Here is a 22,167-nt window from a genome sequence, read left to right on the forward strand (position 1 = left end):
ATAAAGGCATTACAATCAAACATAAATCGGTTAAATATTTGAAGACTCGACAACTTTTTAGTTTACTTCTGGGAAATACAATGTAGTTGTGATGAGCTACCGACTTTTGATTTGTCAATAATACTGTCAGCAGGCATATGATTATTATGACCATGAACTCACAAGACTATTTGCATTTAATTTCAACTGAGATTATAGCATACTTATACATGTACATGTTTCATAGAAACCTATTTGGGCATGCATGATGTGTAAAATGGCAAAATCTGAAATGATCCTAATTTTAATGATGAATGTCTAGGTTTGCTTTATCAGGACTGGCTAGAAGGGTCAATCAGCAGGGAAAAAATCATTTTACGTACTGATATGGCATTTCCCCAAGTAAAACAAATATCTTTTCTATAGACTGTTTTTGAGAGCAAAACATTAAGAAAAAATGAATCCATGTACCCAAATACTACTGAGATGACAAATGAGGAAAAGAAACACAGAATAAGGTTTAACATACTCTTCCACGTCTACACATGCAATTAGCAACACAAGAGAGAGCTCCAAGCATTTTAGGTGAAAATCTGGCTCTGTGCTGACGCATTATAATTCCATCTGTGTTAAACACTCGCTCAACCGGAGCACTCAAAGCTGGCACAGATAGGACTAGTACTGCTACGTTGCTCAAAGAGGGATACTTTGTGTGTTCCTGCAGCCAAAACGTGAACTAATTTTACTTTAAGGTGTCGTGTAAGTGCAGAAGCTATCCCGCACTAAGGTTTCCGAAATGGTCTTCGTGCAAAACGTGCATTATGCACAGTGTTTCCTGCCCTCTTTTCTGCTCCTCGCCAATTCCCTGTACTTCTTACACCAAAACCTTATACCAAACAGCACAGCTGCCAATTAATTTGACATGGCAGGGCAGTAGGGCACTAATGTTTCTCCAATTTGAAATTTGTGAAGTTAATGATATCACAAAAGGGGACATTTCGCGTAACTAAAACAGCATGTTGCATATACGTGAAACGCGCCCGGCAAGCTATATAATTATGCGTTGCATGTACACACGTACGTGTACACAAACATGCAAGGACTATAGATGCGCATTTTGTTGTGGTCTCGACAGGATCGAGCGGCAGACCTGAGACTTTGACATGTGAGACCGGACCAAGACTGAGAGCAGTGCTTTCGAGACCCGGCCGAAGCCAGCCCTCCTGAGACCGAGACTCGGATACGACGAGAACGAGAGTCCGAGACCTCAACAAAATCTCGAGACGTTCTCGAGACCGAGACCAGGTCTCGAGACCATGGGCGTAAATCCGGGGGGGGGGAATATACATACCCCCTACTTTTTGAGGGGGATGGGCTATTGAATCCTCCCCCAGACACACACTTTTTGTGGTGAGCAAAAAATTAAAGTGGATTGTGAAGAATTTTTCAGACTTCCAACGGCTAAAATGCATTCAAGATTATTCAAAAAGCGAAACAATTTTAAAAAGCTATAAATAGGCCATTCTGAATGTATATTACAGATGTACATTAATAGCATAAGCATCGACCTCTATGTAGAGTCATATTGTGTCGCCCAATCCCCCACTGTCAACATTAAAGTCATCCCCTCCCCACCTTTCCCCACCCCTCATGCCAAACACAAATTTACGCCACTGCTCGAGACCTACAACATTGGAAGTTACAGTGCTTGATGAAACACGTTCATAGAAAATACGACATAACAAATGCACTAATATAAAGCCTGACCAAATTTGTTCATTGCGTAACAAATGTTGAGCCATATATGTTGAGCCGTATGTAGATATCACCAAGCTAAAGAATAGATCACACTATTAGAGTGATTTGAGGTAACTTAATGACTTAAAAATACTGTCTCTAAGAAACCCGTATACATGTACTTCTCCACTTCTCTACATTTAGACAATGACAAAATGGAAATGCAGTTTTAACAATCACTTCGAAATCTTTACTGACTCTTTTAGCACGGGCGTCGCCAGACTGATTTCAATGGGACGACCTTCAACTTGCGGATGTCTGATGCAAAAAGGAGGTGCAAGCGCTTGGAGGATTAGTACGCACCTCAACACCTGCCACTGTTCACAATGGACAAATATTGACATCTAACAACAAACCGAATGCCCTACCCCAGCCCGCCAACGCATCTGTTCAAATTAGTTTATTGGGGGCGGGGAGAGAGAAGTTGTTTTTCAAAGCTGTGCCCATACCCAGTGACGTATGGGGGCAGGGAGGGGGCACTTCGGCCAAACTGGCTCAAAACGTAAGTTATTTCAACACAAACCCCACTCTTCTGCAGTGCAAGTCCATTGATGAATCAAAAATCAAATCAATGCTTCACGTCAAACTCCAAGTTGCTACGTAAAAAGGAGTTTGGTATCTTTATACATAGGTAGAAATAAACCATAAAAGTACTGTTATAATAGTCTCAAACCTTGTATCGCCTTGCACTAAGCTGGATAAATCATTTCTTTAATGTCTCAGAAAAAACGTTTGGCTTCCAGCCAGTATGGTGGTTATTAGGACTTCATTTCGATTGGTGTTTCCGACATTTATTCCCAGTTAGTCCAAGTGTTATTGTGATATTTGGGATTTGCTCGTGGGTCGTTTGCTGGGTAAATCACCGGCACTGATCCCTCATAATAATACTGTAACCTCTTCATCAAACGCTCCACGATGTCTGGACGTTGCGATGACATGTCTTGGTATTCGTTGGGATCCTCTCTGATGTTAAACAACCAGACCATCTTATCAAGTGGGTCGTGTGGGGTGGGAGGGGTGATCCCAGAACCAGGAGGGGGAATCCAGCTGCTGTTACCTGTATGAGGTCAAAGGTTACAGGTCAGATCCAGTAGAACGTCGCCTCTACGATTATCATTGTAATGCTGAGACACATATACATGTACGCGACCCACCTGGTGACCCAGTTATGAGCTTCCAATCGCCCGAGCGTATCGCCGCCCGTATGGTCTCATTAAACACTTTCTTCCCTAGTACAGGCATCAAGTCTTTGGTAGGTGGAGCAAACAGTGGATCGATATTGTGCAGAAGTTCATCACGAGGAGACGGATCACCTTGACTGTTAAGGGAAGATGCAAAGAACTTCCTGAAAACATAATTGCATGCGTTCAAGTAAAGTGCGTACAAGAATAGCTACCAACACAATTAATAACAGATACTTTTTTTTTACAAAATAACAAGCTTGATCCCTGTACATGATCCCTGTTTTATACATTTTCGGAATTGCACAGGGTAACTATACAGGGTTTCAAAATGGGTTTGCTGATATGTTACCTTATTGTATTCCACACGTTAAACCCATCCAGTTTGGTACCATTTAAACTCCCTCCAGCAAGGCCCGCAACGAGTGTAGGAAACCAATCGCTGACATGTATGAGTTCTTTGTTGATGGTACCTTGTACTTTGGTTGGTAAGAGAGGACTATGCACAAAGCCTACGCCGTGCACACCGCCTTCCCACAGACTTTCTTTCCACCCACGAAGGGGCCAATTGTTGCCGCCCAAGTAAATTTGTCCTCCATTATCTGTTATTTATTTTGGAAAAACAAAGGAAGAGATGTAAAAAAGAAAAACTCCTCCATAAACGATTAAACAGATTGAACTCATTGACGCATAAACAACTTTGTAATGAAAATGCAGCAATCCATGCATGTAATCATCATCAAAAGTTTTTGTTGAATGCTGTTGAGTCTTAACTCGTTGACAGCACCGAATTTTTAAAATATATCGTATGCAAACGTATTCCGCTAATTTTGCGAGACAAATTGGATGCACGTGAAATAAATGCAGAGGAAGTTTGCTCTGCGTTTTCAGTGCCATTCAGTGACAGTCTTCAGTCCTATATAATATCAATCTCATTCCAGTAATTAATAAAATCAGGCAAGAAATGTGTTTATATACCTGTTGAAAAGATGAGCACTGTGTCTTTCCAGAGTCCTAATTGGTCCATCGTCTGGGTGATGTTACCAATCCCTTCATCCATACACGCCACCATCCCAGCATAAATCCTCCTAAATTTGTCTTGGATGTGCCAATATGGAATCATGTACTGCTCTGGTACTTCCAAGGGTGAGTGAACAGCTTGGAACGGCAGATACAGGAAGAACGGCTATATAAAGAAATCGCAGGCTGTGATGGGTTAGCTTTACAAACTGTTAGAGATTTGGACAAACAGACTGTGGGTTTTAGTCGGAAAGAACTCATGGAAAAGGGATTTGGTTTTCCTTTGTCTTGTTTCATCTGTGGTTTTGTTTGTTTTTAATATGAAATCACTTATATAAAAATATAAGATTATCAGTTTTGAATCTTCTGTGTAATTATTTCAATTATCCCTTTATAAAATTTAGCCAATAAGATTAAAAAAATATGAGGATCATTCCCCATAAAATGATGCTCAACTTCGGTAAATATTAGTCCAAGTTTTAAATTAATTAAAAACAAGGTACGATATTCGATGTGCCGCTTTCAACATAACAACACGGAAGTGGCTTCATACAATAGTCGGGCATATCAGTTCCTCCTACGGGCAATGCGACTCGTTCGGCCCTTCTTATAGAAATTAAGGCCACGAGCACTGCCCCTAAATTCAGCTAACTTAGCCAAGAAATCCATCAAACATTAACAACATTACGTTCATCAACCCTACTTCGATTTTCAAAATGTAAATGAAACCTTTCGGCTCCGCTTTTCTCGAGAAAAATAAAATATGTAATCGTTGAGTGTCAGATGCTGACGATCCAGCCATGGTTACCTGAATAGAGTTCTGACTGTGTCGACGTAAAATGTCCTGAGCCCGTTGAGTAAATAGATGAGTCGAATAAATACCGTTGTAGTTCCAAACAGGATTCTCTTGGTCTCTAAAATCCAGTGAACCATTTCGTTTATGGGTAAAATATTCCTCCTTGCCGAGCAAATATCCTAAAAAAAAGTAAGTTATAATGTCACAATTGGTAGTTTCAAAATTGACCCAGATATAGTTCTACAAAGTTTGCTTAAACTCATGTGCACGTAGTCTATATGAAATGGACAGCATACGGGTTTTTAAGAAACAGAAGATTTCGTAACGCGAATATCTGACGCCACAAATTTGCGTTCACGTTCGCTTTTCGCGCCGATTATGAATGACCTTAAGTTCCATTGATTTAGCTACAGATAGCTAAATTTGGTCCTACGAAACCGAGATGCAATGCAACCGGTAATTTATTTTTAATCAAAATGAAAGAGAGACATTCATTTGCATAAACCTTATAAAAAGACTACGGAGCTTCACATTTTGATTCTACATTTGCCCTCTAGGGTATTTGGGCCTACCGAAATAAGAGTCGAATCCACGACGAGTCGGCCAACAAGCTTTCTTGTACATTCCCAAATGCCACTTGCCAACCACATGAGTCGCGTATCCCAACTCCTTTAACTTCTCAGCTAATGTAACGTCGTCGAGGGGAAGGCAGCTGGGCATTTCTGGCGTGATGACTCCATGCTGCAAACCAGTGTGGATCTAATTCAGGGGCATGGGAACATTAAATGGTCATGAATTCAGGAGCATCGATTTTAAATGATATAAGATAAATGCATATGTCTTAAGGAATTTCTTATGAACGTTTCATATTTACGGCACATCATCTAATACTACATTTACGCTAACTTAACGCCAACGCCAAAAAAGGGTTTATGTTTCTTTCTTCTGTTATTTGCCGTCTGAAACCTACCTGGTATTTTCCACTCATTAGCTGGCTTCTTGTTGGTGTGCAGATGGGCTGAACGTAATAATTCTCTAGTTTCACACCCTCAGCAGCCAACCTGTCCAGGTTGGGCGTTTTGATCTCGGAACCATGGTAACCGATGTCATGGAAACCATAATCGTCAGCCAAGATGAAGATGATGTTAGGCTTTTTGCAGGCTATACGATGATTCGTGCTGATCATAAGGAGTAATATCAATAGACACAGGATGCAGGAAAAACATGGAGCATAGGATTTCAGTCGTCTGTACATTATCTCAGCGATTGTTGAACCTGCAAGTGTTTATATAAAAGCTGCAGATTAACATAATTCCAATAGTTTGATGGAAATACTAGTTAATCTATAAACATGCACTATGTCGGCAGGTCAACTAGGAACCCTGTCAGGCTTCAATTTCTAATAAGAATTTAAATAAACCTCATCAACCCAAAAGAGTAATCGATTGTAGCCGTAGATTTGACTTGATACACGATAAAATACTTTAACGCTTCAGGCCTACAATCGGGGATTGATTTGCGAGACAAAAGCACGAGACGGAGATGATGTCGTGTACTGGAAAACGGCCTCAGTATGGGCCTACCCGGTACTGTCCGGCATGCAGAAAACGAGTTAAAACAGGCCTCGGATGGCGACATTTTATAAATTCGTTGCAGTTCGCTTCCCATACGGCATGCACCCTTTTTAAATTCTATGGTTCTCATTTTCGCCGACCCTATTTTTGGGTGCCGACCTCGACAGAAAGCCTTTTTTCCTACCAACCCTGCTATAGCTAAGATACGAGAACCTTGTCTTAGGGTGTGATGACCGGTCCAAAACTGCGTAAAAATGTGCGTATGCAATTCGCTTTAGCCCAAACATAACACAGCGACAGTTGAAATTCGCGGTAAGGCATCACGACCAGACGGAGCGGTACTTTATATCGTACACATAACATTAAAGGCCTTCGAGTTAGAAGAGTATTATGTATCATGGAGCGCCACATTATACGTATAGCCTGGAGGCCTATACTATAGGCCTACTAAGCTAGAAACAAAGACTCGTGATACTCAATATAAAAACAAGTGACTGGTATACATAAGCCCTACGTCACTTTGCCTGGTTTATTCAATCATCTGTATGGCAGAAACATGGAATTTCTTTAGGAATTTTTTTTCCGACCGACTGACCCTCCCTCAATCGAAAAAAAAAACATACATGACATGAGAATAATAGAATTTTAAAAGGATATACACACTACACATGTAGCGTGATACGAGTAGGCCTATTTCCGGTGCATGTATATACAAGGCTGACCTGCGGCGGTGAGATTTAGGACCTGCATTGCAAACAAACTTACCTCCTTGGATTTCAAATTAGACCGGGTGCAAGATCCACGTCAACAGCATTTGCACTATAACCTCTACAATTCATCACATGACGATTCTGTATTGTGTACACACAGTTATTGAGATGGTTCATTCGCAGTAAGTTAAACGGTAGGCATAGCTGGATACTATCGAGAAAAGACAGAGAAGTTTAAGCAGCAAGGAACAGTGAATTCTGAAAGAGCAAACACGATCCGCTTCAACGGCGGCAGATGATTACCAAATGGGTAAGCTTCATACAATTCACCGCTGCCCAAAGGACACGGTCTAAATGCAGACAAAATTGTGCCTCCATGCAGTTGTGTTGTGATCATTATACATGTACGTGTACGTTTTATGCACGTGGGTTATAGGTCACAAACAGCGAGCTGCAGAATGTGTACCAGCACGGTCGTTCCACTTCCTAAATAGACGGCTTATTATTTCCTACTCACGATTGTTGTGAACAGAAAGTGTGGCAAGCATTGTACAAATGCAGTCTAGTACATGTGGTTTTCAATCCTTTTTGCAGCTGTTGAAGCAAAAAAATGGGGAACTTGGGGAAGCTGTGTGAACATCATTAATTGTGTAAATATGGGAAACACAAACACGGTCGTTATAGTCCCAGATGAGTGTTTTTAGTTGCACGTGACTAACCTATACCGCCAGTGATGGCAAATTTTGGTGACATAATGTCAGGGCATAACTCAGAACAATGGAATAATAATTATGAAAGATATGTTGTGTCGCTAACATATTTATAAACGTCACAAAAGGTGAATATTTAGGATTACGTAACAAACCTCGTAACATTAGCATATCAAAGGTCTCAGGCCCTATGTCCCGTGTGATGGGAGTCAACGACTTTCAACTGCGTATTACTATTAGGGAGTTTGTTATGCTTACCAGGGATAGTGACGCTTTCAATGCATAAAAATGGCAATATCTTGTTTGAATGTTACTTTGTAGCCTTTAGGATAAATGCACTGGATTTGGATTAAGAAGGATAAAATAAATCGAGTTGTATGACTCCACGTTTTATGAGGAAAGCATGATGGCAACATGTCTGGGACGGGTGGGGGATTGTCTCCAGCACCCCCCCCCCTTGGGCTCCTATTAAATGACAGCATTCGACACTCAGTTTTTAATAAATATTTATTCGTCAGAAATATAGGTTTGACACGCTGAAAGGTTAACATAAATCAGGCTTGTATCTAACAGGTGAAAATGAAACCTCTGTCCGTTAAAAGACCATGCAACTGCCTTTCTGAATTCTGCTTGCTAATTCATTAGCCGTTAAAAGTCATTAAGACAAACCCGAGGATGCTTCTCAGGAACGTTCTGGTTGGTTACATGGAAATACACTCAACGAAAACACGGCGGAAAACATGGCAAAGGAGTTGTACATCTTATATTATATTCGCAACCAGATTTTGTTTCCTCATCAAGATGGTGGGTCGATCGTTTACCGACAGGCCTTAACAATATGATGATTTAGTTTTGTTCATATCGATCAAAGATCACTTCTGAGTGCCATAATATAACCGACTGATATTGTCATATCGGTGGGAATATGGTCTCATTATTTTGACCTCGAGAACACTCGACCTTTTCTATTTGATTGCAGTCAAGACTAAAGCTCCATCATAATATATACGTGTATCAGATGACAAGCCTGTCAATATGGCTGTATTTATAAGTTTGAAAGGTGGTGTGCTTGAATTTTATTTTATTTTAAAAAACGTGTATTGCACAAGCCTCCATTAAATTGTATGAAAATGTAGAGATCCTTTGATGAATACGTTATTCCTGAAATATGTTTTGTTTTCAGTCTTAAACTGTTAAAGGTTGCAGCGTATATACATCGAGGAACTTGTGTTGTTTAATTTTACTTTTTCTCTTCACAAACTTTTTGTTATTTAAGCGTTTGAGCTGTGGTTCAAAGAAAATTGAATTTATTGTCATGAAACTTGTTTTGCTTTCATTTTCAGGTGAATCACGTGACACCTTTTCAATGAAAGTAGTGCAATGATTTCAGTGTTGATACACTGCTCACATTACAGTTTAGAGACACATATATTATCGCAACTTGGACAACGACGAGTTTGCTCAATCTTGTCTAGAATTTTTTTTTCTCACACCCGTGCGGAAACCTACAGAAGCGTATATAAGGGCCACTTGCATTTTTTTTCCCGAGCTACTATCTCGCCGCGGCGAGCCTACTATCTCGCCGCGGCGAGTTAAATCGTTGAATGTGTATCTTGCCGTGGCGAGTTATACGATCTTGTCGCGGCGTGAAATTGAAATCCTGCCTCTCAAAGTACTTCAGTAGTTTCACAAATCTTAATTTAGTGTGTCGTCGTACTCAGATGTATCAGGGTGTAATGCAATAAAATTGTATTTCAAATTGCTTTAAATAAAGTTGATTCAACCAAGCTTGATTTCGAACACAAAAGAAAACCAAAACAAATATCCCGTTCGGGGTATGAATTTCCATTTTCGGAAGTGGGGTAGACTACTCCCTGGTAGACTGCCTGTTGAAAAGATAACGATGCCTTTTCATTTGCGCTTATACAAATAGGCCTAATCCTATTTACATAAGCGCTGCGAGGGGGACCCTGAAAAGAACCCCCCCCCCAAAAAAAAAGGAAAGAAAAGGAAAAAAGCCAAAGAAATTAAAATTAGAAATGAAATAGATAATAATTTAATTGACCCCCTTCCTGCAGTTAAATGTTATTTTTTTTAACTAGACAGCCCCCCCCCCCCCGCCGCCGAAAACAATTCTGGCCACGCCCATGCATATTTTTAGCCAATGTGTGTTGCCACTTCGGACAAAACCTCGATGTTGATATCAGTTCAACATTAAAATTTGCTATGATTTAGGAGATTTTAACAGGCAAAAATAAAACTGAAGTGAAAGCGAAAGGGAAACTGACACACACTTTTTTCATCAACTGGATTGGAGTCCCCTGGCTCTTTGACTTCACGTCCATGCGTTCACTTGTCACAGACCAAGGCCTAGGGCAAATACAGAACATAATTTTTGTCGAGCACTTATTGGATGGAGTTTATTTTAACATCTAAACACGGATTGACACTTCCGACCTGGTACACATGACATGTGTGCACTTATACTATATTTGGAAATTATGGCATCAAGTAACCTAAAATGCTTTGAACATCTAAAGCTGTGAGGTATTTCATGCGTTGCGTTTGTAAAAGTACTGTTTTTGATCTCCATTTTAAGTGCTATAAATTAATAAATTTCGACTGATGAAAGTTCAAATGTAACTTTCAAGTCTGCTTGCTTCTGTTTAGCACTTGGAAAACGTAGGAAGGAATGAAAAACAGTTTGCCCCTCATCTGAATGTGGAAATTCACACCACAAAATAAGATTTCATTGTCTTTGTGTTGGAAAACAAGCTTTATTGAAATGTAACTTTCATTTTTGTTTCAATTAATAATCTAGAACCAAATCGCAATGCATTTGAAAACGGCGCGCCGAATAGGACTCACGAAACTTTTGAAATATTCGCTGCGGCGGGATATCAATTTGACGCTAATGAAGCAAAATCTTACAACTTGCCGCGGCGAGAAACGTATTCAACTATTTAACTCGGTGCGGCGAGATGATAGTTCCAAAAAATATTGTGGCAAGTGGCCCTTATACGCTTCCATATAAACCTCATTGATGTTCGGTGTCTGTAAATAAAAACCCCGTCCCCTCGTTCTATTTTCCTCTGGCGTATGGAGCATAATTTGCAAGGTTTTTTTTCAGATTTTGTCAAAGTTGAGTCAACAAGGATATCAAATGCAGGCATTCTGTTGAGAGACAGATGACAAACCCCTTTTTCATAGTTTTAGGCGTGCGCCTGTGCTCCTTATACGCAACGTAGCGTATTACATGTATGGATAAGCTTGAACCAATATATTTGTGATTATCGGAACTTGTGCAAAAAGATTATATTCATTCCCGTTACTTCATGACCCTGCTCCCTAAAAGGATCCGAAAAAGTTCAAATGTCAGCAGGCCATGTACACTATAGCTTTAACACGAAACGTACCCACTTTCCTCATTTAAATCGATGGTTCACTCCATCAGTCTAGCATTTCTTTTTTTCTAAATCCTAAATGACCGATTTTTTGTGCGCCAAACTTTGCAGGTATGTTTCCTATCAGACAACCTAAAGCTAAGCGTCCTTCCCTCATTTTCTGTTTGCTTGGACTTTTCCTTGTGATCATCGTAAATCCTGTCAACGGAAAACCACCCAACATAATCTTCATCTTGGCTGACGATTACGGTTTCCATGACATTGGTTACCATGGTTCCGAGATCAAAACGCCCAACCTGGACAGGTTGGCAGCTGAGGGTGTGAAACTAGAGAATTATTACGTTCAGCCCATCTGCACACCAACAAGAAGCCAGTTAATGAGTGGAAAATACCAGGTAGGTTTAAACTTAAACTTAATAAATTAACACCTATCGAGGACTACTTCAACTGTTGACAGGGTTTGCGTCATTGTTTTCAAATTTAATTTAAAATGGTTTATTTATAAACTTTCAAAAGTTACATTACAAAAGTTTTTACATTTAAAGATAGATACAACCATTAAAACATTTTGTTAAAATTACAATAAATACGGAGTTGCATGTCTACATAAAAGTTATTAGTTCTTATACATTATATGAATTACAACAAACAAACAAAAACGAACAAAACCCTATCTCTGTATGTGGAAGTTTAAATTAATTAGTTTAAATTTAAATGGTTGTCATACCAGGGAATAGTCCATTGAACCCTCCTTCCAACTTTTCGTTGTGAGAAAAATTAAAGCGGATTTGAAAAAAAAATGGACTTCCAAACTGCACTCAAAAATGGAGAACAACTTTTAAAACCACATAACGCCGTTTTGATGTAAGGGTTCTTTACGAGTGTATAGTATACCCCTGTATGAGAGTATCATGAACATCGTCCCTCAGTGTCATGGTGTCGCTCCCCTACCCTTTTCAAATTTCTACCCCCCCCCCAGATTTCGGCACAAATTTACGCCACTGGTTTGCGTCAAAATAATAAATTTAAATGTTTGGTTTGTTCTCTGATGTGCCCATTCGGCCTACTTCCTTTCTATTTCTGTTGAACATGGATGCAAAAAGATGATGTACCTGTGACGGTAACTTAAGATGAACGAAACCAGTGTCAGAGCTTTGAAAGAGTGTATCGCCTTCAGAAATGTCCAGTTTTTGATCTTACGCTGACTCTTTGTCTTGCTTGCTGTTTTTTGTTTAATTGTTTTATTATTATTATTGTTATGATTTATTTCACTTTGCCTTTATCGTAGCCCAAAGGATGAATTGCACAGGCATGACAAAGCAAGTAATACATAAACAACATTTAAAAATCATCAAAATGTGAAATCCCTAAAATATTCATAAATTGTGATAGAAAAAGTGTTTCGTTTAATTATAATTTAATTATCATTTTTTGTCTAATTATCCGCCTGTCTGTCTTGTTCCCTAGATCCACACCGGGCTACAACATGGGATTATTGGGTACGCGCAACCCGACTGCTTACCCCTTAATGACGTCACTTTGGCCCAGAAACTGAAGGAGTTAGGATATGCCACCCATATTGTGGGCAAATGGCATCTTGGGATTTATAAGAGAGCTTGCTGGCCGACTCGTCGTGGATTTGATAGTTACTTTGGTAGGGCTCGGTTTGCATTTCAAAAGCTGTGACAAATTACCTTCTTTCCCAGTTATTGTGTTACAAGAAAATTCATGAAAAGCTGGCCGTGCTTATTATTGTACTTTATTTTGCGTTTGTTGATGTTCATAATAAGTCTACAGAAGTTACTGTGGTTGGAATTATTTTACATATACCCAGTAGTCTTTGTCATGTGACAGGTCAATTTTCAGAAGTATAAATGCAGCCTCGTGACCCATTGTTAATAGCGACAAAAGTGCAAGAGTCTTTCGTATTTGCAGGTTTTCGAAGCGAAGAAACTTTAGCCACTTTCTGAAAATGTCTATCAACAGGATAACCCATTCTCTATTGTTTCTTTTGGAATCAAACACTACATGTACATCCTGAAAGGCTACCTGCAGGGAAATGAAGACTACTATACCCACATTATAGACCATGGATTTGACTTCAGAGAAAATGAAGATGTTGCGTGGAACTATACTGGTCACTACTCAACCATGCTGTTTACACAGCGAGCGCAAGACATCATTCGACAGCATAGTCAGACTCCAGACAAGGTACTGGGCGCGGAATAATAATAAGAAAAGGAGTGAATGGTTTGTTTTCCAATCCCTGATGAACTAAATACTCCAAAAATCATGGCAGACTACTTTTCCTTGTTTCAAGAGAGTTAGCACAAATGGTGCTATCAATATTTGGTTTGCTTAAAGAACTCAGCGCACACTATTGTGTCCAGTGTAAAATTGTCCTTTTTTTCCCTCCCTATGTAGCCATTATTTTTATATCTGCCGTTCCAAGCCGTGCACGAGCCCATGCAGGTACCAGAGCAGTACATGGTTCCATATTCGCACATCCAAAACAAATATAGAAGGATTTATGCTGGGATGGTGGCGTGTATGGATGAAGGGATTGGTAACATCACCCAGACGATGGACCAGCTGGGAATCTGGAAAGACACTGTGCTAATCTTCTCAACAGGTCCGTTAATTTCATATTCGTAGGGTTTGATTACGGCATTTAGATCGTTAGAGATTGAAAGATGTGTGTTCTGGAGAGAGTCTGAACTAGCTTTCCATTAAAATGCATGAAATCTTCAGTCCCTTGTCTTTGAGATGTTGAACAAAGCCTGGCAGTGGAGATCAACTGTCTGTGATATCTCTGTGTTACTACGGATGAGATGACCCTCAATGGCATCTATACATAGGGCCTACATTGCTTTCAGAAATTGGCGACATATCCAGTGAAGTGTGAATAGGTTTGAAAGGTGCAGACTATTAATTGCTGTAAGTTAACAGTACCATTCCATGTTGCTTTGTTCTAAAAAACATCATCTGTATTGACACGTGTTTAATTACATAGGGTTTCTACACCAATGAGCGCATTCGTTTATAAGTGATAACTTTATTTCTTTCTGGCTTCCCTTACTTTGTTCCTCAAAAATAACAGATAATGGAGGACAAATTTACATGGGCGGCAACAATTGGCCCCTTCGTGGGTGGAAAGGAAGTTTGTGGGAAGGCGGTATGCACGGCGTAGGCTTTGTGCATAGTCCTCTCTTACCAACCAAAGTACAAGGTACCATCAACAAAGAACTCATACATGTCAGCGATTGGTTTCCTACACTCGTTGCGGGGCTTGCTGGAGGGAGTTTAAATGGTACCAAACTGGATGGGTTTGACGTGTGGAATACGATAAGGTAAAACACAGCAAAACACTTTGAAATTTGTTTGTATCGTGCATTAACCGAATCCAGACAACCAAAGCTAGGGTTTGTGTTCACATAGTGCACGAAGCTTGTTATGTATGGTTTCGATACGACAATGTAGCAATGATGCTGATAACTTGAATGTTTTTAGATGTTACACTGTGTAGATTAACTTTGGTTGCTGCAATTATTTTGTGATTCTCTTTGCATCTTCCCTTAACAGCCAAGGTGATCCGTCTCCTCGTGATGAACTTCTGCACAATATCGATCCACTGTTTGCTCCGCCTACCAAAGACTCGATGCCTGTACTAGGGAAGAAAGTGTTTAATGAGACGATACGGGCGGCAATACGCTCGGGCGATTGGAAGCTTATAACTGGATCGCCAGGTGGGTCGCGTACATGTATATGTGTGTCTCAGGATTTCAATGATAGTCTTAGAGGTGACGTTCTACTTGGTCTGACCTGTAACCTTTGACCTCATACAGGTAACAGCAGCTGGATTCCACCTCCTGGTTCTGGGATCACCCCTCCCACCCCACACGACCCACCTGATAAGATGGTCTGGTTGTTTAACATCAGAGAGGATCCCAACGAATACCAAGACATGTCATCGCAACGTCCAGACATCGTGGAGCGTTTGATGAAGAGGTTACAGTATTATTATGAGGGATCAGTGCCGGTGGTTTACCCAGCAAACGACCCACGAGCAAATCCCAAATATCACAATAACACTTGGAGTAACTGGGAGTAGCCCTGTTTTGAACATTTCGTCACCGAGGTAATTATCACTGGCAGAGACAGTTATCAAAATGAGCAATAACACAATTCAAGTGGTCTTTCATGCGTGGAGATTTTAATATTTGTATCTTTTGTGTTTTTCTCAATTTATCATTGAAAATTATTTGGGCCGTATAAGGCTCCAAATATATTGGTGACGTAACGATCAAAGATTGGAATTTGAATGTTATGAAAAATGTCTGTACACGCAGGCCCACACAAATATTACTTTTTGAGAGCTCATGAGTAGGCCTGTAAATAAATATGTTTATATATATGTAAATTTAGATCTGATATAATTTACCATTGGCAACAGATAAACATTTGGATTCTGAAAGAATGAATTATTTTCTTCTGATTTATTACGGAAAGTTCTTTGTAAGATGAACAGTTGTTATGGAATTGTTTGCATGCACCTCTAAATATCTAACGAATATTTTCTAGTTTGTCCTAAACAGTTTAAGTTCAGGTGATTTTAGTTTCTCTTAATGCCATTACAGTAATTTTCTTGTTTGGTATGGTCAAACATTAACAACGAATAATATGGAAGATTTTTAAAAATCTATACGTGGCTATTCACGTTTGTCTTTGCTAATGAATAAATTATCACGACAGCCAATTTTCACATAAGGAAAATTGTGGCAATAAATAAACATGAAACTATTATTCAATCAAAAACATGGCAAGTTTTTCTTTTTTTGTAAGTCGAGTTTCTGCCTGATGTGGACATCCTCCGATGAGTGAGAAAATATCCTCGCAACAATTTGCACTGACCTCATGCGTAGAAATATTAACATACTTCAAAATGCGCATGAACATCTGCAGAATATGCAAGGAAAGGAGGAAAATGGTCATATTAGTTTCAATGGAATGAAAACATACGGTGCATTGCAGAGGCCAAAATGAACGGAGACCGCGCAAATTAAACCCACGTGGTTAAATCAAATTTGACCTGTCACAGCGGGCACCTTTTTCTTCATATATTGTCTCAACGTAGATCATATAGTGTCCTTCCTTATTCGTGCGTAGAACACAAACGAGTTTAAAAAAAGCTTTGCTCGATCAAAGAGATTTGGCAAGTCAATGCTACTTTAAATAGTCTGAAGATGAAGTGTGCATCAGCATCTGCTTTGCTGCATATTCAACAAAACGTGATAATTGCAAGTTTATTTTTAATTTTGTTAAGCCCAGTGTAGTCAACATTTGTATGAAGTTCCTATTCAGTACCTTGTTCATGTGGTGCACCTTGCCAAATCTTCGTCCTACCATTTGTTCAACAAAATTATGATCACTTAACACGTCAAACATAAACTACTCAGCTCAGTAAAAACAAACTGAATAGCTAAGTTACTCTCCTAATGTATATCCGTCAGTAAGAGGAAAATCAGAGTAATGGTCGAGGCAGCGAAGTCGTTAGGACACATAGTGGGACCAGCGGTGAATCAGATATGAGCACAATCAGAAAATAATCCAAATATCAGGTCGAAATTTGTCAAGTCGGTCCGAAATAATCCAAATATCAGATCGAAATTTGTCAAGTCGGTCCAAAATAATCCAAATATCAGGTCGAAATTTGTCAAGTCGGTCCAAAATAATCCAAATATCAGGTCGAAATTTTCAAGTCGGTCCAAAATAATCCAAATATCAGGTCGAAATTTGTCAAGTCGGTCCAAAATAATCCAAATATCAGGTCGAAATTTGTCAAGTCGGTCCAAAATAATCCAAATATCAGGTCGAAATTTTCAAGTCGGTCTGTAAGTAGTATGGGTGAGTTGATGGGGCCAGCGATGATAATACGCAGCGTGTAACAATGTATATAGCGAAACAGTAAACCAATAATACCCTTAGCGACCGTCACAATGTGTGTAACATCTCTCAATTCGGAGAACCGAAGACCCCTCCTCAAAGGGGTCTCAAAACCTTTATAGTCCAACTAGCTGCACTATGAGATTAATGACTAGCATTTCTGTCTATCCTAATCCAAATAATTGACTTTTGTGTATGCATTTTGCAGGTATGTTTACCATCAGACAACCTAAAGCTAAGCTCCCTTTCTCCATTCTCTGTTTGCTTGGACTTTTCCTTGTGATCAATCCTATCAACTGCAAACCGCCCAACATCATTTTTATCTTGGCTGATGATTATGGTTTCCATGACATCGGTTACCATGGTTCCGAGATCAAAACGCCCAACCTGAACAAGTTGGCAGCTGAGGGTGTGAAACTAGAGAATTATTACGTTCAGCCCATCTGCACACCAACAAGAAGCCAGCTAATGAGTGGAAAATACCAGGTAGGTTTCAGACGGCAAAATAACAGAAGACAGAAACATAAACCCTTTTGTATTTGAAGGTGAACACCTATCATAGACCTCCTTATCTGTTACAAGGTTTGAGTCGAAAAGATATAAACTGAAAAGTTTGGTTTGCTCATCAATTAAGTAATTTTCATCGGGCTCAACATGCTAAGTAGCTTTTCGAAAACGTGTGTTTAATTATTAAATTGATTAGTTGGGATTAAAACCTCTCAACCTTTCTACTTCTAGTGGCGTTGACGTTGTGACTATTTTGGCTCACTGTCTTGATTTCTGACGAAAAAGAGTGCAAAGGGACGATTTACCGGTTACGGTAACGTAGAGTGGACGAAACCATCAAAGCTTTTAAAGAGTAAAGTTCAAACACTTCCAGGTTTTGATCCAATGCCAGCTCATTGTCTTGCTTGCTGTTTTCTTGTCTAATTGTTGCAGCCGGTATTCTTGTTTGATAGATCCACACCGGGTTACAACACGGGATTATTGGATTTGAACAACCCGACTGCTTACCCCTTAATGACGTCACTTTGGCCCAGAAACTGAAGGAGTTAGGATATGCCACCCATATTGTGGGCAAATGGCATCTCGGGATTTATAAGAGAGCTTGCTGGCCGACTCGTCGCGGATTCGATAGTTACTTTGGTAAGGTCCACTTCTGATGAAAACGTACTAATTTACGCAGGTTCTCATTTGATTTTGTCAACTTATGGAACTGCGTTTTGATACCGTTTACTTGATTTAGATGATAATACGAACTTCACTTTTTTTCAAACAATCGAATGTCACGTCTTTACTTCTTCAGGCTAGAGTGTGGCCTACATATAACTTTTAAATAGTGCGCCACTGTGAATTATTAAAGCGACGATCATGACACCGCAATTCCCCCTTAAATCAAATATACCCTATAAGATAAAACAAACTCAACTTCACCCCCTTTTGTATCTAACAACTCCATAAAGGCTACCTCCAAGGAAGTGAAGACTACTATACCCACAGTATAGACCATGGATTTGACTTCAGAGAAAATGAAGATGTTGCGTGGAACTACACTGGTCACTACTCAACTATGCTGTTTACACAACGAGCGCAAGACATCATTCGACAGCATAGTCAGACTCCAGACAAGGTACTGGGCGCGGAATAATAATAAGAAAAGGAGTGAATGGTTTGTTTTCCAATCCCTGATGAACTAAATACTCCAAAAATCATGGCAGACTACTTTTCCTTGTTTCAAGAGAGTTAGCACGAATGGTACAATCAATATTTGGTTTGCTTAAAGAACTCAGCGCACACTATTGTGTCCAGTGTAAAATTGTCCCTTTTTCCCTCCCTATGTAGCCATTATTTTTATATCTGCCGTTCCAAGCCGTGCACGAGCCCATGCAGGTACCGGAGCAGTACATGGTTCCATATTCGCACATCCAAAACAAATATAGAAGGATTTATGCTGGGATGGTGGCGTGTATGGATGAAGGGATTGGTAACATCACCCAGACGATGGACCAGCTGGGAATCTGGAAAGACACTGTGCTAATCTTCTCAACAGGTCCGTTAATTTCATATTCGTGGGGTTTGATTACGGCATTTAGATCGTTAGAGATTGAAAGATGTGTGTTCTGGAGAGAGTCTGAACTAGCTTTCCATTAAAATGCATGAAATCTTCAGTCCCTTGTCTTTGAGATGTTGAACAAAGCCTGGCAGTGGAGATCAACTGTCTGTGATATCTCTGTGTTACTACGGATGAGATGACCCTCAATGGCATCTATACATAGGGCCTACATTGCTTTCAGAAATTGGCGACATATCCAGTGAAGTGTGAATAGGTTTGAAAGGTGCAGACTATTAATTGCTGTAAGTTAACAGTACCATTCCATGTTGCTTTGTTCGAAAAAACATCATCTGTATTGACACGTGTTTAATTACATAGGGTTTCTACACCAATGAGCGCATTCGTTTATAAGTGATAACTTTATTTCTTTCTGGCTTCCCTTCCTTTGTTCCTCAAAAAATAACAGATAATGGAGGACAAATTTACATGGGCGGCAACAATTGGCCCCTTCGTGGGTGGAAAGGAAGTTTGTGGGAAGGCGGTATGCACGGCGTAGGCTTTGTGCATAGTCCTCTCTTACCAACCAAAGTACAAGGTACCATCAACAAAGAACTCATACATGTCAGCGATTGGTTTCCTACACTCGTTGCGGGCCTTGCTGGAGGGAGTTTAAATGGTACCAAACTGGATGGGTTTGACGTGTGGAATACAATAAGGTAAAACACAGCAAAACACTTTGAAATTTGTTTGTATCGTGCATTAACCGAATCCAGACAACCAAAGCTAGGGTTTGTGTTCACATAGTGCACGAAGCTTGTTATGTATGGTTTCGATACGACAATGTAGCAATGATGCTGATAACTTGAATGTTTTTAGATGTTACACTGTGTAGATTAACTTTGGTTGCTGCAATTATTTTGTGATTCTCTTTGCATCTTCCCTTAACAGCCAAGGTGATCCGTCTCCTCGTGATGAACTTCTGCACAATATCGATCCACTGTTTGCTCCGCCTACCAAAGACTCGATGCCTGTACTAGGGAAGAAAGTGTTTAATGAGACCATACGGGCGGCAATACGCTCGGGCGATTGGAAGCTTATAACTGGGTCGCCAGGTAGGTTGCATACATGTATATGTGTGTCTCAGGATTTCAATGATAGTCTTAGAGGTGACGTTCTACTTTGTCTGACCTGTAACCTTTGACCTCATACAGGTAACAGCAGCTGGATTCCACCTCCTGGTTCTGGGATCACCCCTCCCACCCCACACGACCCACCTGATAAGATGGTCTGGTTGTTTAACATCAGAGAGGATCCCAACGAATACCAAGACATGTCATCGCAACGTCCAGACATCGTGGAGCGTTTGATGAAGAGGTTACAGTATTATTACGAGGGATCAGTGCCGGTGGTTTACCCAGCAAACGACCCACGAGCAAATCCCAAATATCACAATAACACTTGGAGTAACTGGGAGTAGCCCTGTTTTGAACATTTCGTCACCGAGGTAATTATCACTGGCAGAGACAGTTATCAAAATGAGCAATAACACAATTCAAGTGGTCTTTCATGCATGGAGATTTTAATATTTGTATCTTTTGTGTTTTTCTCAATTTATGATTGAAAATTATTTGGGCCGTATAAGGCTCCAAATATATTGGTGACGTAACGATCAAAGATTGGAATTTGAATGTTATGAAAAATGTCTTCACACGCAGGCCCACACAAATATTACTTTTTGAGAGCTCATGAGTAGGCCTGTAAATAAATAAGTTTATATATATGTAAATTTAGATCTGATATAATTTATCATTGGCAACAGATAAACATTTGGATTCTGAAAGAATGAATTATTTTCTTCTGATTTATTACGGAAAGTTCTTTGTAAGATGAACAGTTGTTATGGAATTGTTTGCATGCACCTCTAAATATCTAACGAATATTTTCTAGTTTGTCCTAAACAGTTTAAGTTCAGGTGGTTTTAGTTTCTCTTAATGCCTTTACAGTAATTTTCTTGTTTGGTATGGTCAAACATTAACAACGAATAATATGGAAGATTTTTAAAAATCTATACGTGGCTATTCACGTTTGTCTTTGCTAATGAATAAATTATCACGACAGCCAATTTTCACATAAGGAAAATTGTGGCAATAAATAAACATGAAACTATTATTCAATCAAAAACATGGCAAGTTTTTCTTTTTTTGTAAGTCGAGTTTCTGCCTGATGTGGACATCCTCCGATGAGTGAGAAAATATCCTCGCAACAATTTGCACTGACCTCATGCGTAGAAATATTAACATACTTCAAAATGCGCATGAACATCTGCAGAATATGCAAGGAAAGGAGGAAAATGGTCATATTAGTTTCAATGGAATGAAAACATACGGTGCATTGCAGAGGCCAAAATGAACGGAGACCGCGCAAATTAAACCCACGTGGTTAAATCAAATTTGACCTGTCCCCGCGGGTACCTTTTTCTTCATATATTGTCTCAACGTAGATCATATAGTGTCCTTCCTTATTCGTGCGTAGAACACAAACGAGTTTAAAAAAAGCTTTGCTCGATCAAAGAGATTTGGCAAGTCAATGCTACTTTAAATAGTCTGAAGATGAAGTGTGCATCAGCATCTGCTTTGCTGCATATTTAACAAAACGTGATAATTGCAAGTTTATTTTTAATTTTGTTAAGCCCAGTGTAGTCAACATTTGTATGAAGTTCCTATTCAGTACCTTGTTCATGTGGTGCACCTTGCCAAATCTTCGTCCTACCATTTGTTCAACAAAATTATGATCACTTAACACGTCAAACATAATCTACTCAGCTCAGTAAAAACAAACTGAATAGCTAAGTTACTCTCCTAATGTATATCCGTCAGTAAGAGGAAAATCAGAGTAATGGTCGAGGCAGCGAAGTCGTTAGGACACATAGTGGGACCAGCGGTGAATCAGATATGAGCACAATCAGAAAATAATCCAAATATCAGGTCGAAATTTGTCAAG

The 22,167-nt window shown here is 39.6% G+C and overlaps 3 protein-coding genes across 3 annotated transcripts; 2 read left to right on the plus strand and 1 right to left on the minus strand.

Annotated features, from left to right (window-relative positions):
* Positions 1–141: 141 nt before the first annotated feature.
* Positions 142–7,251, minus strand: LOC110984133 (arylsulfatase B-like). The gene is made up of 8 exons (XM_087136289.1): positions 7,113–7,251; positions 5,744–6,048; positions 5,346–5,532; positions 4,786–4,952; positions 3,936–4,143; positions 3,310–3,559; positions 2,931–3,094; positions 142–2,833 (listed from the first exon to the last, which is right to left on the minus strand). The coding sequence occupies exons 2-8, from the start codon at positions 6,026–6,028 to the stop codon at positions 2,568–2,570; spliced, it is 1,527 nt and encodes a 508-aa protein (XP_086992415.1). The 5' UTR covers positions 6,029–6,048; positions 7,113–7,251; the 3' UTR covers positions 142–2,567.
* LOC147799490 (arylsulfatase B-like) lies at positions 7,229–15,986 on the plus strand. Its single transcript, XM_087136288.1, has 8 exons — positions 7,229–7,367; positions 11,283–11,566; positions 12,639–12,825; positions 13,216–13,382; positions 13,596–13,803; positions 14,272–14,521; positions 14,754–14,917; positions 15,017–15,986. The coding sequence occupies exons 1-8, from the start codon at positions 7,364–7,366 to the stop codon at positions 15,280–15,282; spliced, it is 1,530 nt and encodes a 509-aa protein (XP_086992414.1). The 5' UTR covers positions 7,229–7,363; the 3' UTR covers positions 15,283–15,986.
* Positions 7,229–21,348, plus strand: LOC147799491 (arylsulfatase B-like). The gene is made up of 8 exons (XM_087136290.1): positions 7,229–7,367; positions 17,323–17,600; positions 18,074–18,260; positions 18,578–18,744; positions 18,957–19,164; positions 19,634–19,883; positions 20,116–20,279; positions 20,379–21,348. Exons 1-8 carry the CDS (start codon positions 7,364–7,366, stop codon positions 20,642–20,644), a joined length of 1,524 nt encoding a protein of 507 aa, XP_086992416.1. The 5' UTR covers positions 7,229–7,363; the 3' UTR covers positions 20,645–21,348.
* The last annotated feature ends 819 nt before the right edge of the window (positions 21,349–22,167 follow it).

The sequence above is a fragment of the Acanthaster planci genome, linkage group LG04, assembly GCF_054643075.1.
Source record: "Acanthaster planci isolate LZ-2023a linkage group LG04, COTS_SCS, whole genome shotgun sequence".
NCBI lineage: Eukaryota > Metazoa > Echinodermata > Asteroidea > Valvatida > Acanthasteridae > Acanthaster > Acanthaster planci.

Bases quoted from the DNA above. Each gene is read 5' to 3' on its own strand.
- LOC147799491 (XM_087136290.1), top strand. The intron at 18,745-18,956 runs GTACTGGGCGCG...CTCCCTATGTAG, and splicing joins ATAGTCAGACTCCAGACAAG to CCATTATTTTTATATCTGCC. The intron at 19,165-19,633 runs GTCCGTTAATTT...AAAAAATAACAG, and splicing joins TGTGCTAATCTTCTCAACAG to ATAATGGAGGACAAATTTAC.
- LOC110984133 (XM_087136289.1), bottom strand. From the start codon at position 6,028: ATGTACAGACGACTGAAATCCTATGCTCCATGTTTTTCCTGCATCCTG. The intron at 5,533-5,743 runs GTAGGTTTCAGA...CCCCTGAATTAG, and splicing joins TAATGAGTGGAAAATACCAG to ATCCACACTGGTTTGCAGCA. The intron at 3,560-3,935 runs GTATATAAACAC...AATAAATAACAG, and splicing joins AGTGCTCATCTTTTCAACAG to ATAATGGAGGACAAATTTAC.
- LOC147799490 (XM_087136288.1), top strand. The intron at 11,567-12,638 runs GTAGGTTTAAAC...CTTGTTCCCTAG, and splicing joins TAATGAGTGGAAAATACCAG to ATCCACACCGGGCTACAACA. The intron at 13,804-14,271 runs GTCCGTTAATTT...CAAAAATAACAG, and splicing joins TGTGCTAATCTTCTCAACAG to ATAATGGAGGACAAATTTAC.